Source organism: Dromaius novaehollandiae, chromosome 1 (genome assembly GCF_036370855.1).
Source record: "Dromaius novaehollandiae isolate bDroNov1 chromosome 1, bDroNov1.hap1, whole genome shotgun sequence".
In the NCBI taxonomy this organism is placed as follows: domain Eukaryota; kingdom Metazoa; phylum Chordata; class Aves; order Casuariiformes; family Dromaiidae; genus Dromaius; species Dromaius novaehollandiae.
In genome coordinates, this window is record NC_088098.1 from 94,055,526 (window position 1) to 94,072,553 (window position 17,028).

Genomic DNA, 17,028 nt, shown 5'->3' on the forward strand with positions numbered 1-17,028 from the left:
CTCTACCTCAACTACCTTAACTGATAATTTTATAGCACTGCTTCCATATTTAGGTAACTCTGCATGGAGCCATGTATGAATTCAGATATTGCAGACATCCAGGCTTTAGCCTCTACTTCCTGAGAACACTGACAGCCACCTTCCCTTCCCCTCCCCTCCCACACAAACACACTCTGTAAAAATACAACCATTTTTCGTTACTGAAATCAAGCGTACCATATTAAGTTCATTTAAGGAACTCTGCTCAGCTTTCAGGGCGACATCTTTATCTCCCAAACATCCAGCTTGCATTCTAAAAGGCAATCTGTGAAATCAGATGTGTAGTACTGTCTGAATTTACTTTCGGAGAGAAAGGTTGATACAGCTGGTCCCTGTGGTGGCTCTCCTCTGTACCATGCTCACTCTTACGAGTTTACAATCAAGTTCCAGCTACTACACTTTAAATCAGCTTTCTTCTTTTGATACCCATCTTGGCTTCCTTCTTTTTGGATAATATCTTATGCAAGCATTGCTTAAGTGAAGAGTAATGCTAGCTGAAACCTATTAAAACTTAACTACACCCACTGACTCATGCAATAAAATTTTCCTATCAGACACATTTCAAAGACATTTTGTCCTTTTTTGAAGGGCAGGAAGGAAGTAGCTGCCCTCCACCCAGCAAATAGGGTTTGGCAGGGGAGAGGGTGAGGAGAAAGGGGGAGTTTGAATCTTAAAATAACCAGCATTGATGTTTGTTGGGTTTTATTTTTTTCTCTGCTCTGTCAGAATTTTTTGGAGCCGCTTCCCTAAAAGCTGTCTGTCCTTCTCCTTTAGGAAGGTGAATGTTGGTCTTTCATTGGTCTCCAGTGTATGTTGGAGACCGCAAATATCACATTCATCTTTGATGTCAGTCTGTTGATGGAAGTAAGTGGCATGATTATACATTTTTAACAAGTGAAGGCCTTTTTCTCGGACCCTAGCATAAAAAACAGAGGCAGCAGAACTAGCCCGTGGCTTCCATCAGCACCATGGTATTTAACGTCTTAAGGTACGCTTGTGTTGTGATTGCCACAGGTATCACAGAACCTGACCAACACATGAAAATGAACGAGTGGATGGTTGGTGACTAATGTGTGTGTAGCTCTGCATGGCTGGATATACTATTGGCTGTACCTGAGCTAACAAAGTTGACCTGGGTGCACCTGCAGTGTGTACATACATCCTTTTTTTGCTTGGGACTAGTATTAAAAATTCCTGTTACAAGTGAAGATTGCTGCTGTAAGACCTGCCATAAACATGCAAACATAGTAATCTCAGTTATAGCTTCTAGCAAATCCTGTGTTCTCATTAATTGTCTAAATTTTGCCTCTATCTCAGAATGGCTCTTGAGGAGTCCTGCTTTGCTAGTGCTCCTTTTCTACTGTACATCTTACCATTCTTGTGGCTCTTTACTTGCCTTCTAAAGAGCTATCCCTTGATCTTATACTTTTCTGAGTACAATTTAGTTTATAGGTGCTGCAGTGAAGACCAGGGTGAAATTTTGATTCTACTGAGTCTGCATCAAAGATTTACCATAGGGAATGTGTTACGATGCGAAGGGGGTAGCCTTACAGAGATTAAAATAACCATCACAAGCTGTACTGCCAAGCTAGCTCTCAGTTTACATGAAGTGCTTCAAAAATATAAAAAAAAAAACCCTCAAATTTCCAGTGAAAAGTAAACATAGGAACCAAAAATTACAAAGCAGTAACTTCAACACACAATCATTTTTGTATTTAGACTTCTGAAAGTCTATTCCAAGTCTCAACCATAAATAATGAAGGATGGAAATAATGTTAAAGAATGAGGATAACTTCCAATTTGTCCTTCTCTTACTGCCTTTTTAAGTTTGGAAAAGCAGAACTTGTTTAACTACCTTGCCAATGAATGGCCTGATCAGTTGCTAAAGAACTCAAATGCCTTGATTTTTGTTTGGGTGTTGTAAGGTCCATAGGGAAAGATGTAATTTAGCGTCTTATTAGGCTTATAGCTTATTCATTTCATTTCTTCCTGTATCTAAAAATAATCTTATTTGCTAGTAACTGAGTAAGAATTGTTCTACTGATTTTTTTTTAAGGATGTCTAGGTATAGAATATGAAACCATATGAAAGAAGAAAAAGTTAATTCACTCATGAATCATTATACCTGTTATCAGATGTATGTATGCATATAATTAATTTATAGCAGGCTCACTTTTTTGATAATCTATTCTCAGCCCCAACAAGGGCTTTATGGTAAAAATATGTAAATCTTTCTAGTTGCAGACTACTGCAATTGTGTGCTACCTGGTTAACATAATACTGTAGACACTGATGATATTACTGTTTTTATTCTCTGTAGAAAGACTGCCTAGTTAAATCTGTTGCTAGACGACTTAGCCTGAGGGTCGTAGTTTGGTTGTAGCATTAATAGGTCATTAGTTGGTCATAGCAACACCTCTGTATTTAGCATGTCAGTTATAAGCCTGTGCAAATAAAGGATTCTCTTAGCATAGAAATCAAAACAGAACACACAAAACGTGAGTGTGGTGTAGAACAGGAGCAGAATTCAGTGTGGAGTCACACTGGAATTTTTCTTGGCAAAAATTGAGAAAGTGGAAAAGGTCTTGTTTTATGAAAACTCAAAATCGGGTCAAACATTATTAGTGTAGTTTTTGAGGAAAGGAAGTTGATTTAACCTCTCTTTTTCTTCCTTAAAATAAAAGACTTTCAGATCAAAAGCTAGTGGTATTAGATAAACTTGTTAAATCATTTAGGTTAATTTTTGCAATATTTACAAAATTGTTATTTTTCTTTTTCTCTGAAACACTCAACTCTAATCAAGGACTCTTGTTTTTCTCCTAAGGAAGAACACATTTAGAAAACCTGAATGTATTTAGAGCATCATATTGATTGAAGCCTATCTTCTGAAGCTTTTAGCATCAGATCAGTCTAAAATGCTGCTGCTCTACATTCTTACTGTCTTGAAGTGGTGTGTATGACTGCACAAGCTGTGTTGCCTGCCTTCATTTTTGAATTATGCAGAATGTGTTGTTACATGTGCTGCCATCAAATAGAAAATCTGCATAGATACTCCTTTAGAAAAGGTTGTTAGCTGACAGCAAGCTTAAGAGTTTTTCTGCCATCTATTGTTTTTCCCTGCATGTGTGGTTTTTAACATGATACATCTGCTTTAAACTTCTAAAAGGAGCCATTTCACAAATTAATCTTTCTTGGCTTTAGTGCGTTCTTGCAGAAGTGAAGATATTTATCTGATGGCTTCTGTTCTGAGTTGTGCCTGCTAGATTTGGTAAGTGTCCCCTGTATCTTTTGCCTACATTCAGAAGCACATGAGCAATAATTAACTCCCTGTTTGCCCATAAAAGTCCTTTCACCCTGCACTAAACCAAGTATGCTTGCTGGACATGTGCACTGATCTGTGTGTGTGTGTGTGTGTGTGCGCACGTGCGCGCGCACTCATGCGCAGAGGGCAGCGGGGAGAGAGATCTGTGTTTGGGCATTATTAGCAACCAGTTCAATAATTGTTCTATGCCTTTCTTCTCTATACTAGTCCCCTCTCAATCACTGTAATACAACTGTTAAAACTGATGGTAGCCATCAGAATATGGCTGCCTGATAGCATTTAGGACCCGATATAAGTACTTGTGATAAAGTAGGATCAAGTTTGTGATTGGTCCTGTTCTGTAATCTGCACAAAGTTGAAAATCACCACTTACAACTCTTTAAAGATCCATATGTTCTTGATTTCTTAGACTTGGCCTGAACTATTCTGCTATAAAACTGGCAATACTATCTAGTCTTAAAGGTCAATCTTCAGTAGGGCAGGATTTTATAATGTGGCTCTTTCAGTATGTCTTCATATGTGGCAAAGCAAGAAACAGGACCATAATTACTGTGTATCAGAACGGACAACAATCTTTTTTCCAAGTTAGAAGAGGGGGACCTGCTTTTAATGTTGAAAAGTACTACTTTTATTTCTCTTTACGTACTTTTCATTTAGCATTTAAATATAAATACCTCCCAGAGGTACAGCTTGGCTTTGGGAATTATATTGTTCATGGTGCTGCACAGACTGTTTTGCCAGCATTATACAGGAACATGGACAATTCATGATCCCCCTCACATGGCTTTTGCCCACAAGTTCTTTTGATGTGCTGGTGACCAAAAATAAATTAAGCTTAAAACATGGGCAAACAATAAGGATAAAATAAATTAGCTGCACCTGCAGTATTGTTTCATTCAGTATTTTTCTTTGTGGAGCAGAAAAAATTAAGCTCATGGTTATATATACCTGCAGGCAAAAAAGTTACATTGTCTTGGAAGACGTCAACCTAAGGAATGCATTCTGTACGTCATGTGACTAACTGTAATATCTTGTAGGCAACCATATGCTAACTAAAAAGATTTTATGTGTGCGTAGAAGACTTTCATCATGCCAGACAGAGGATATAATTGCAAGTATTAGAAACTAACGGTCAGGTGGAAGGGTTCAAGCTCTTTGGACTATTAATACTGATTTTCAGAACACTGTGGAATGTCCCAAAGCGTAAAAGAGACTATGTGGTGCAATAATTATTAAAAAAAAAAATAAAAAAAGCTGATGCAGATAATTTCAGGCCTCTTAGCCTTACATTGATCTTGAGAAACGGGGGAAGTCAGTAGAAATTAAGGGAATAGCTGATAATAGGACTTTTTGTCCTTAAAGGATTAAAGGGTAATGCATGCTAATCAGTGTAGTTTAATGGAGAATAGATCTGATCTAATATGCTATTCCTTTTTAGTACTACCAGTATTATCAACTAAGCTTGTAAAATAATTTCACTGATGTAATGCATTTCGATTCTTTTTACCATTTGATTGGTTGTACACGATATATCAACTAAGAAATTTGAAAAAGACAAACACAAAATTCATTAAATGGTTAAAAGACAAGTAACTAATTGATCTCAGCTTTGATGATTCCCAGTCATAAAGCAAGGGTTTTTAAGCAGATATTCTGGGTATTAATTCTTGGACTAGAATATTTTAGCTTTTTATTACAGTGAAGAATTAAGTATTAGACACCTGCCTATAATGAAAAATTCAAATTCAAACACTTAGTTCATCAAATAGAATCAAAGGATGACTTGTTCAAAGTGTATTTTAGCTTGGTCTTATCGGCCGATCACATAAAAATTCAAGAAGATCTTCAAATCCCTGTATGGGAAGGAGCTTTAGAAACAGCCCTGTGAAGTCCAGTGGGTGGGGGCTAGAACTGAACATGAATCAGTTTCTTTCTTGACAGAGAGATGCATGATATTTTCTAGGTGCTTCTGTGTGGATGTATGGGGATGAGACAAGCTGACTTAAAGATGCTTTAGGTTTGACAATATAGGCTAGCATTGAGATGGGACAGCATATAGGGTGTCTGGCATTTCAGCACCAGCTACACCTCATCAGTTCTGGACATTAGTCTAAAAGGAATTGTTCATCTGCCCAGAAGAGGGCAGAGATTTTTTTTAATTCATCTTACAGGCACTTTCACATCAATTGTCATGCCCATTAGTGTTAAACTCTTGACCACCGGTGTTGAAAGAGATCCTGGCCTATTCTTCTACCAAGCCAGAGATGAGATTGGGGGCAGACTAGAAATGAGGCAAATATTATGTCTTGCTGCTTAAAAATCACTGAAGCAGTTTACTAAGGGTTGTGGTGCAGTCCCCAATCAAAACAATAATTAAGTAGTAAGGAAATACTATTGGACTGTCTTTACATAACATTTTGGCATCAATATCTGTGTACACATGGTGGTCCAACGTACTTTTTGCTAGATCATGGGTTTTTAATCCCTTTTGTACATAATGTCTGTGTCAAAGGAGCTCATAGATACAAATGATTTGCTCCATGCAGAAACAATCAAAGGTATTTCAACATTGCTTTCAATATGCTGCCTTGAAACTTTCTGTGGTTCTTGTACTCTTATGCTGTCCAGGTGATCATGGTTGTTTTCAGGTTTAGGCAGCAAACTATCCAGAAGTGGCAGGGAGCTTTTGGTTCTTAGGCTTCATCCATGTTTCTGAAAACTAATCCCTATCTCTACTAAGGCTAAATGGTGCTTGTTTGGATGGAATTATCATGCAGGCTGACAGTTGGACTGTTCTGCTCTTGAAATATATACCAAACATAGAATTTATGAGGTTTTGTTTCAAAGTAGTCTGAGGAAATTTCATCCTCATTTTTGTCTGGATCTGAAACGGAATTATTTTGATTTGGGGTTTTAGGTCATTTTTTTCTTAAAAACATAAGCAAAACTTTATTGAAAACATTGTAACCTTCTGTTTATGAAAAAAATAGGTAGTGTTTTTTCTTTTTCCAATAATCCCAGTGCAGATAAAACAAAGTCAACAATTTTGTAGTTATTTTGGCAAACTGCTTGGGAGGGAGGGGAACATCTTTTTGTTGATATGCTTGACATTTGTAATTAGCTCATCAAAAGGCATTTTCTTAATAATTTCTCTTTTGATAAATTTCAACAGATCCTTATCAAGACTAGTTTGGAAGGATTCTGACTGTGAGCAAGTCTTCAGGCTGGTCTGTTAGCTGCCACTGAGAAGCCAGTTCATTATCTAATGTCTGACACTGTACATATTTTGGGACAAAACCGAAGTTGACTGCACATTTGGAAAGGTTACTGAATTGCTATCATAAGGTAACAATATGAGGTAACCTGAATTAGAATTGAACTAGTAATTTAGCTCTGTATCCACCTATAGCCCACAGACCTAATCCATCAGCATTTTGCTCTCTCAAATTGGGAAAGATTCCTCAGATCTTAGGATATGTGGCATCTAACCGGGGAATTTACATCAGTGCCAGCGGTGTGCTAGTATTCTCTTTCCTGGGCAAGACAGAAAATGTGCCCCCTTGCTTAACCATGTAAGTCAAGCATCTAAGTTATTGCTTTTTGCCTCTGATTATCTTGCTGCTCTGGTAGATGATGACTTAACTGCAGTCTGTAATGGGGTCGAAGCTGCTTCTCCTTGATGCTTGTCTCTCAGTGAAAATGGTGTGGAGGAGGGGAGGGGAGGGATGGGAAGGTAGTTTAAACAGCTTTTTATCTCTATTGGATCCCTGTCAGCAAGGGGAGGAGAAGGTGAAAAGCAGTGACATGAGCATAGTGAACACTGTTGCTGTCTTGCATCATAATTATTTCATTTCAGAGGGGAAGTTAGGAGCAGCAACAGCAATAAAAGCAGCAGTTTCTGCCTTGTCTTCCAGAGCGACATCAGTGGGCATCTGTATCATGACATTCCATTGCACGCATCTTTTTCTCTTGCTTCTGCTTGGTTCATGGTGGCCAGATTCAGAGAAACATGTGGTGGGAGCTGCGAAGATCAGGGAGCACTATATCGCTGCTCAGATCACTAGCTGGACCTACAAACCAGTATCTGAGGAAAAGTCCAGGTAACAAAGTTCAAGATAAAGAGGATGAAACTTGTCCTCTCTTGTGACAGAAAGTGTTTTGAGTCTCCTAAGGCATTTTAGAGCCCAGGAGGACTTTAGAGCCTGATCTGTTGACTTCAAAGGAACTGTGTATCTTTGAACAGCATGGTCTGAACTGGAGCCAATGAAGTATTAAAAGCTCCTTTTTAGTTACTTGATCAGTCATCAGGATTATTTTTATGTTTTCAGAGCAGTTTTGTTGAATCTATTCCAAAGCTTGCTTTTATAATGTTCTGTGTGTTTTTTTCAATGTCATTATTTTGGGGTATATGGATTTTGAGCAATGTTTAGTTGAGATTCAGTTTGTTAGGATTTTGAAAACTTTCAGACTCTAAAATTGGCTGAAGCAATAAATAGCTTCTAATTTGGATACCGTTACTTTCACTTAAATCAGAGTCTGATGAACTTTGGAACTAGCTCTTGTTGTTTCTGAGTTGTTCAGTAGTTTTTGTGAAATATTCTTCCTGAATTTGCCTGAGCAAAGGTTGTAGGATCAAGCATTACTATGCCATACTGATTTCAAATCTTTTTAGATTGCACCACAGAATGGCCAGCCTACATTCACACAGCAAGCAAGCGTATAAAGTATCTTCTTGTACAACCAGTATTATGTTTAGGATTATAAGCAGTGCAAGTGCAATGCTATACGTGGCAAAACTTTGATCTAATTTATAATTTTGTTTAAATTAGGCTTGGTGCTTATGCTATGTTTACTATAGTCACCATGCACAGCTTTTGTTTGTTCATGAAGTGGCATGAAATGGGAGCTAATATTTGTTCTGTCATCCTATGTTGAAAGGGGCATTTGGACACTACTGAGTGTTTTATATTGGTGGGTGGCTTGTTTTATTTATTTTGGTTCAGTTTGTGATTTTTTTTAATGTGTGTTGGATCTTGTATTTCTGGATATTATTGGAAAGTACATTTCCAGTTCAGATTTAGATTTTCTAAATATCCTTTTTCCGAGACTAATTAAAAAGAAATTCCCATGATTTCTAAAACTCCCCTTGGAAATTCAGTACAACTGGTATGAACATAATGTCAAAGTGGCAAGATAGGAGAAAATATGATTTAAATGTGGGAAGCCAAATGCCATTTAAGTAGTGACCTAGGCATGTGAATTTAATATTTAGATCTTCATTCTCATCTGCACTGAGTGCATCAATGTAGGCATCAACTGCTATTTCTCTAAGCATCACTTAGTGGATAGACAGATTTCATGCTGTAGAAATCAACTGACTGTCTCAAACCTCAGTTTAAATATTATGTGATTAGGTAGGAGTTTTTCATACAGTGCCTGTTGAGATATCTCACATTAGTGTTTAGAACAAGTCCATATCCTGAATGCATCTGATGAACTTTCTAGAATTTCTAGAAATTTAATTTACAAAAAAAGGGTATTTACTGAGAAGGGTTAATAGCCTGGATTTTCAAAGATGTTTGGGCATGTAAGGCACTGTGATTTCAGTAGAAGCTGAATGTCTAAATACAGTTTAAGAATATGACAGTTTGCTGGGTTTAGTTCTAAGTAACTGAAGAGCCACCGAAAAGGAAATAGATTCAGCCTGAACCATTTCCTTAATTAAATTTTCCTGGATTTCATTTTCATTTACTGCAAATCATAGAAGTTTGGATAGGTCACTTAATTTTTCTGAGTCTCAGTCTTTTTATCTTCATAGAGGTTTGTTGGTTACCATGCATAAGTGATATTTATAAGGCACTTCAAAGCAAAGTAAAAATGTGTTATTTGTGTATACAATGCTGCTAATCCCAGGACTGAAGGCTATGTAACTAGACCTAGTTGTGTAGTCTGAGATTTTTGAAGTGCTAGTAACCTAAGTATTCTGTTCCTTTTAGCTCTACAGTTGGTATTGATAAATTTCCTCTTCCACCCTGTAGTCTGATGTGCATTGAACACTGACATATTAGGACAGCATTTGTTAATGAGGATTACATATCACACCCTTCTCCTTAAGAGTAAAATAAAATTTTGTCAATTACTTCAAAGAGAGCAGAATGAATTGAAACAGGTACTGCTTCTGCCTGACTCTGTTAATGTAAGTGTCACAAAGGGATTTAGAGCTTTACAAAAAGAGATCTCCTCGTTATGGACCCTGAATGTCCCTGTGAAGCAGCCTCACTTTTTATCCCTGCCCAGCCTCTCTGTCCATGTGCAGCCCATCAACTTCCCACTTTCAAGCATGTACCTTGCTTAACTGAAAGGGCGATATAAAAAAAGCAAGTGGACTTACTGTTGGATCCAGCAATAGCAAATAATAAGAAAAAAACCAATAAATATGAAACTAAATACACACCATTCTCCTTCCAGCCCTTATTTCTTCAGTACTTCCATTCCTGAGGTGTTGTATGCGGGTTTCCTTCTGCTTGCCTGAGTATTTTCTAAAATAGAGTGGTCATATGTGTGTGTGTGTGTACACACGCAACAGAGAGAGAGACAGGGAAACATAATAAGTCTAAGGACAATTGCCATATTTCCTAGAAAGCAATTTTCTGACTTGCTGTGAGTGCCTTAGATGATGTCAGGGAACAGTTTGGTGTTTGTCTTGAAAGCACAGCAGCTGCAGATGCTTGCTACTAATGCCATTATAGAATCATTGTGGTGAGTCTTAAAGCTCAAGCATGGGATTGAGTAAAGAAAAATCCAGGTTTCTCTCACTGCTCTGTCAGATGCTTTCTGTCAGATTCATATTCTGAGATATCGGCTAAACAGCGTTGGCATCTCTGAGCATCTCTGACCTTTTAATTTTTATCGTAACTCTTCTGGTTTCAGATTGGCCCATTCAGATCCTGTGTTTAAGAAAATTGCTTACAGAGAATATGAAGTGGATTTTAAAAAAGAAAAGCCAGCAAACAAATTTGCAGGTAAACTGAAAGGAAATGTTCTGAGCTATTTTTGTTTGATGCTTGTCTTAAAGCCAATAACAAGCTAAGCAAGTTTGTATTTTTTTGTCCATTATTTTGCACACCATCCGGATAGATACAGGGTATGAGGTCTCTACGCTGCACTAGCCCTTTGAGAGGCCACAAAGAAGCTGGATTTTGAGAGGCTGGTGCTCAATGCTATCTGCAAATCAGTTGCACAGTACAGAGTTTTTTCCTTAGTTTTCTGCATCTGGTGAGACTCCCCATGCATGTTTAGAATTGTACAGAACAGTCACGGTGATGACACTATGAATTCACATGGAAAGAGCCTAAGGCCTGAGACTGAACATATTTCTGATAGATCAGTGGGAAGGAAAAGACAACTATTAGGATGGGTGTGAAAGATATCCCCTTGCCTTTACCATGTGTTACTACTTGAAGATGCTTTGGATAGGTGGGGACAGGTTCTCATGCCATCCATAAGGATGGTACTTATATTCTGATATTTATGCAGAGTTTTTATGCTCGGCATGTACTTCGTATTAATAAACAGAATAACTTTAGATATTACAGCCACTTAAATTTCAAAGCAAATGTATATGAGGTTGATGGTAGCAAATTGTTACAAGTCAGCCTGAAAGATCTAGTCTATGATCTGATTCCTTTCAGTTTTGTACATTTTCCCATCTTTTCTGAAACTGCTTCTTTCTTTTCAGAGAAGGAAATTTACAAAATGGTTTTATAAAGAAAGAGACTAGCAGGGCAATGGTTGTCCTAGCAGGTTACTTCCGTTGCTTATTTTTGCCACATGGCGGGGAGTGGGGATACAAGTCCATCTTAAAATCTTTTACAGGCTGTGCCTAAAGAAATTTGCAACATGAAACCGATTATGTATTTAGATGACATTCTGTGATTGAAAGATCTCGTTGTTCTGTGACTTCTGGCATTGAGAGTGCTACTCAAAGACATGTGCTTGAATGCCTTACTAAAATTTTAGACTTTAAAATGTCTGCCTTTCTAAAAGTGTCTAATTAAATTGTATGTGAAGGTTTCCTAGAAATTCCTAATCAACTTCAAAATGAACCTTTTGATAAATATCTGAAAAATAAGCATCTTGAAAATAACCTTTTTCAGATCTACCATCTTCCTATGATTTTAGTTTTAGTTGCCAAACACACAATTTGTAACATTATTGACTAAGAGCTTCAGGTGTTAAATTCCCATGTGCCTTTTTACAGGTAAATCTTACGTTCTCCGCCTATGTTTCGTCCAACCTATATTTTACGAGAGCCCATGTTCCCTGCTGGGGAAAGAGAACTCTTTCACTAAACACACTGTTTTACTCATATTTTGCTCTCTCCTTATCACAAATAACTACAGGACTTCTGGGACCAACTCTGCATGCTGAAGTGGGAGATACTTTAGTAGTTCACTTTAAGAACATGGCTGACAAACCAGTCAGCATTCATCCCCAAGGCATAGCTTACAACAAAAAGGCTGAAGGTAAATACTATAAAAACTCCATGTTTTCTGCTTTTGCTTGTGGACTACTGCATGAAGTATAGAGAGGGGCCCAGACCAATGTGTAGCACAAATACCTGTTGATCAAGCATGGATTAGAACTTCACACCCATTGTTAGCTCCTTTCTTGTTCATCAGTGTAGTACTAGGAAGGTGAGTGTTGTCTGGCATGTATATTCTCCTGACCAACTCCCTGCTTGCATTCGGTTGTTATCAACCTGAGGAAGCAAGGGTGTTTTGTATTTCCCAGCAGGAGCTGAACTTACATGCTTGGATAATACTAATATAGCTCAATGGTTTTCCAGTTTACCGCAGTGATTGAGTCCCATACGGATAGAATTAGCAGGTTTCTAAACAATCAACTTCGTGCCATCCAGCCATTCAACTTCGTCTAATAATCAAATTAAGAATGGAACACAATTATGATGTTGGAACAAGTGTTAGTCAGATAGACTGAAAAAAAATTCGGTTGCCACAGGAGAGTAAGTGTAATGGTGAAGAGGACTTCAAAATTCTGTAGTGCTACAAAGACAGCCTGAGCCAGGTGTAAAGACTGACTCTTGTGCTAGAGAATATGTATTCTTATAAAGAGAAGCAGCTTCAACTATGGGGATTTATGAGAGGCCTTCCCCCACAATAACCTGGAATTTACTGTGTTTCGCTGGCTTAAACTGAACAGGGCAAAGACATGAACCCAGTGCCCCTACTTCTCGTAGAAAGAGCTCTAACTGGCTATTATGGCAAGGAAGAGAGTGGCCCCAGAAAAGTGTTTGTATTGAGGAGGATCTGTTTCTTTGGCATTTTTGGACTTTTCTTCCCCAGTGCAGGTTTTAGTGAAGGAGGATGGAAGAGACAGGGATTCTAAACTTTAAAAGTTTTGCAGGACAACACTGATGCAGAAATGAAGAAGAAAACACTGAGAAAGTCTTCCATGAGCTGATCTGTAGACTGCATGGGGTCTGACAACTTTGTGACCTTTGAAACGAGTAGGTGATTAGCTGTTTGCAAACTAAGTGAACTTCAGGACGTTATCTTGCTTCCTGTCATACTGCTTGTGGTAAACATCCACAAAGTTTTCGGAGGACATAATCCTGTAATTGCGAAATATTCTATTTTAGTAAATGTAAACCTTTAAAGTTGGATTTAAAAAAAATTTCCAAATCCCTTGCAGTAGGGAGTAATAATGCATCAAGGCATTACTGGTAAAGGCAATTGACAGTGTTGATAATATTATTCTAATATTCAGCATTTAATGCCTAGCTTTGTGGTGTTTTGCCCCTGGAGTCCTCATTTAGACTCGTGACAAGAGAGCATAATGTGTATCCAAGTTGAAAGTTCAATGCCTGCACCAGCACAGAGCCTGTGGTTGTTGGATTGCCCTGCCCTAGGTGCTGAGCCAGAGCTCTGATCAGCCATTTACAAATTACTGCGTTAATGATGAAACTGGTTGAAATGTTTTGAATCCTGGAAAAATGTGCAAGAAATAATAATATTCTGAAGGATTAGGAGGCAAAAGTATTTTCTGTTTTGAAATAACTAGAGAACTAGTTGGAATTTACTTTTGTTTCTTAGGGTTTTTTTAGTGTCTGAGTTTCAGGGTGTTTATTCGAGGGTTTGTTCATTATGTGGGTACAAAAGGAGTTTTCTTTCATGGGGTTGAACAGAACGTATGTTAATGGGAGCGATAAGCAATTCAGTTTGACTATTCTGTTGATTTGCCTTTTGCACCTAGAATTTTGATGACGTCTCTGGATTCCCTTTGTGATCTTGCATTTTTGTTGGCTATCATAGGCATAGATTAGTATTTGTGATATTACTGCCATTTGGATTTGCAGTGCGCCAGTGGTATAAGGCAGCAAGGCAGTGCTAGCATGCATAATGGCCGGCTTTATGAGCGATAATCAGAAAGCTGACGAAGTAGGCAGTTAGTATTCAGCCTCCACAGAATATCAGTGAGCAGAGGCTGAAGCTTCATGACATCCTAATCCCAGTCAGGCTAGTAAAGAGCCCCACCTTTTGGCAGTAATGACAATCCTAGGAAATTTTGACTCCGTAAGAAACAGGACAATGGAATAGATGCTCCTCTTGATGCTATTCTCACAACATGAGTGGAATCTGGAGTCATCCCAATGAAGCTGAGGTATGATGTAGGCAAGAAATAGATCAAGCTTCTTCACAGTGATTATGGGAAGGACATTCCATATGCTTTAGTTACTCTTCTTCTTCATGCCACCTTACTGCATGGCTCTCTTCTTGGCAGGTTCCCTATATGATGACAGAACATCATCTGTGGAAAAACAAGATGATGTTGTGCTTCCAGGCCAGGTCTACACATATGTGTGGGATATTACCGAAGAAGTTGGGCCAAGAGAAGCTGACCTTCCATGTCTTACTTACACCTATTATTCTCATGAGAACATGGCAATGGATTTTAACTCCGGTCTGATTGGAGCATTGCTTATCTGTAAGAAAGGTAATGAAATGCTTTGTGTTGTGTGAAATGCTGTGTGAGGTATCAGCTCTAAGGTAATGTGGTCTTATTTTTAATAATATTAAGGTTGTATGATAATGAGGGAAAGTATATTATTTTCCTTTCCACATGTTTACATGTAGTGCGAATAAAATGTTTTTCAACGTCTTTTCTTGTATATGTTAAGATTTTAAATACGTTCTTTTATGTAGATTAGTCCTATAATTATAGGATGGACAGATAGTGCTATTAATAGATAGAGTTGCCTGTATTAATTGCATTTTTGATTGCTTAACTGTTAAATATATGACCTCAAATGTCCCATCTCAGAATAACTGTTTTTTAAAACTTCACTTGAAATGATTCAGCCATTCCAGAGAATAAGGATAGAAAATAATCACTGCTTTACCCATGCCTTTTAAAGCCTTCCTGATCGAGAGGTTGTAGCTCCCTCTTTTGTAACAAGGATTTGAATCTCATAGCAGTGTCTTTTACTAGTATTTTGAATATGTCTAAATTAGAACAGATTATAAATCTTTGAAAATTGATGTGCACGTGGTCAGAGACTTGAGAGTTTAGCAGTTAGTGTCTGGATTCCATCTCCAGTAATACAAACTGGTGTCTTATAGGACATGTAAATAACTGTTAGGTACATGCTGCTGGTTTGAGGCAAGTCTGAAATAGTGTACCACTGAATAAGCTACTTAACCTATTTGCTAGTCCCTTGAATCCTAAATTCTTCAGGATTATATAGTCATGTTCCTCTCAAAGCTTTTGGAGAGCTAATACTTCTAGTGTTATCTGGGATTTGTTATGATCCTGATTTTCTTGGATTTTCTTCTTTCTTTGTGGTAGTACACACACATTTTATTCTCTATTGGTGCCGATAATCTGGACAAATGATTTGGAATTGTTTTCCTTCCTTCTCTGGCTTCCCAAATTCATGGATATATTGTAGGCTGAGTTGGATATGAGGTTGAGATGGATTGGTTTGATCACTACCTTCAAGGCATTTTGAGCATATGTTTCTATCTAGAACAAAGGCAAATGCATAACTACTCAGATTTTTAGGATTTCTGGACAGGATTTCTTTGACTAGGCACTGTATGGTGAAGGTGGAAGCCGCGGCAGATGAGATTGTAGATGCACAAAATGCCTGACCCATTATGAGCAGCATAGATGGTGTAACCTGGGAAGGTTATAAAAAGGGAGCTTTTGAGTTAAAGCACTGACTGAACACTGTTTGCACGATAAATCCTCTGTTAATTTGAGACTTCCTCTGTGCAAAAAAGCTGGACTTTACAGCCTCTCATAAATAAACAGAATTGCATTAATGGTAACTATTTCCACTGCCAGTGTCTCCTCTTAACTAGAATAATCTTCAAGTTCCCAAATTTTGTAGTTCCTGCAGTCCAAAAGGACATCTATTTTAGTCTTGGATTATGTAAATTTATTTAAAGTAACAAATGCAAGGTTTTGATGTGAGCAAACTGTAGAAAGAATCAGTGAAATCACACCAGTTCTGTGTGGCAGATACTTGTATGTCTAAAATGAATTCCACTTGTTAGAAATCACACCTGTATCACAAACTCTTCTAGATAGTTTCTCATACTTGATTCAGTTTTGCAGTATTTGTCCAAGTCTTTCTTATGTAAAGATAGTTTGCTGAGAGCTCTGTTTTATGCATTTTAAAGGAGCTGATGACCTCAGTGCAGTGCTTGAAAAGGCACTGTTTGCATTGCAGATGACTCTATCATAGTTCTTCTCTTTGCCTTGTAGTCCAGGAGGAGAGGCCAGGGTCTGAATGGGGACAGAAGGCTGTTCTGCTCTCCCATTCATTAAGTGATCCCTGCAACACATTGCCAAAATTGTCTGAGACAATTCATTGCCTGTTGCTTAATCTCCTCTCAGATATTATAGGCTTTTGGTTTCATGGTTATCTAACCCAAGAGCATTTTCAGAAATAAATTCACTTTATGACCATTCTTAAAATCATTTCTGGTCAGGCTCAGTCACTACATGCTGACAGCTGAAAAGAGAATCAAGAGGAAGCAAGCTCATTAAGTACATATGAATGCTATTACACTGATGTGGCAACTGCTTCACTTCTGCTAGAATTAAGACCTGCCGTTTCTCCTTCATAGGAAGCCTGGAGGAGGATGGGTCACAGAAACTTTTCAGCAGGGAGTATGTGCTGATGTTTGGTGTGTTTGATGAAAGCAAAAGTTGGCAAAAGTCATCATCACTGAAGTACACAATTAATGGCTATGCTGATGGGACATTACCAGGTACTGTGCAAGCATATGTGACCTGAGATGAGCATTGATGAAGACTGAATATTGCATTTCTTTGCTTTGTTTTGTGCAAGAGAACAGGAATGCAGAGGAATGGGATACAGGGTTTTTTTAATAACAAGGCTGTAAGCATCTGAATTCCAGAGGGGAACCTGTGCTGCTTGGAAGGACATCATGCCATTTTGCTGATGCATTCAAAGAACAGGATTACTAACTTTAAAAAAATAAGAAATCCCTCTTTCTTTACTCAGCTGATGAGGAGACAGTGATGTGGTTAATTGAACTGCTGGTTCTAGAGCACATGGAATGCATCAGATCGAAAGCTTCCTTCAGGTGGAAAGTCATTTACCATTCATTCAA

General features: G+C 38.0%; 1 protein-coding gene across 5 annotated transcripts in view; it reads left to right on the forward strand.

Moving 5' to 3' along the window:
* Positions 1-17,028, forward strand: part of F5 (coagulation factor V) — a 47,041-nt gene that overhangs the window by 2,621 nt on the left and 27,392 nt on the right. The window contains exons 3-10 of one of the 5 annotated variants that reach the window (XM_064520596.1): positions 814-1,027; positions 3,241-3,307; positions 6,534-6,706; positions 7,276-7,461; positions 10,292-10,383; positions 11,764-11,886; positions 14,165-14,377; positions 16,519-16,662. In XM_064520596.1, coding sequence (XP_064376666.1) covers positions 7,301-7,461; positions 10,292-10,383; positions 11,764-11,886; positions 14,165-14,377; positions 16,519-16,662 — 733 coding nt within the window. In that variant the 5' untranslated portion in view covers positions 814-1,027; positions 3,241-3,307; positions 6,534-6,706; positions 7,276-7,300. Of the gene's footprint in view, positions 1-813; positions 1,028-3,240; positions 3,308-6,533; positions 6,707-7,202; positions 7,462-10,291; positions 10,384-11,763; positions 11,887-12,787; positions 12,891-14,164; positions 14,378-16,518; positions 16,663-17,028 lie in introns of those variants that run through there. The other 4 variants (XM_064520603.1, XM_064520607.1, XM_064520612.1 and 1 more) reach the window with 4 other exon arrangements.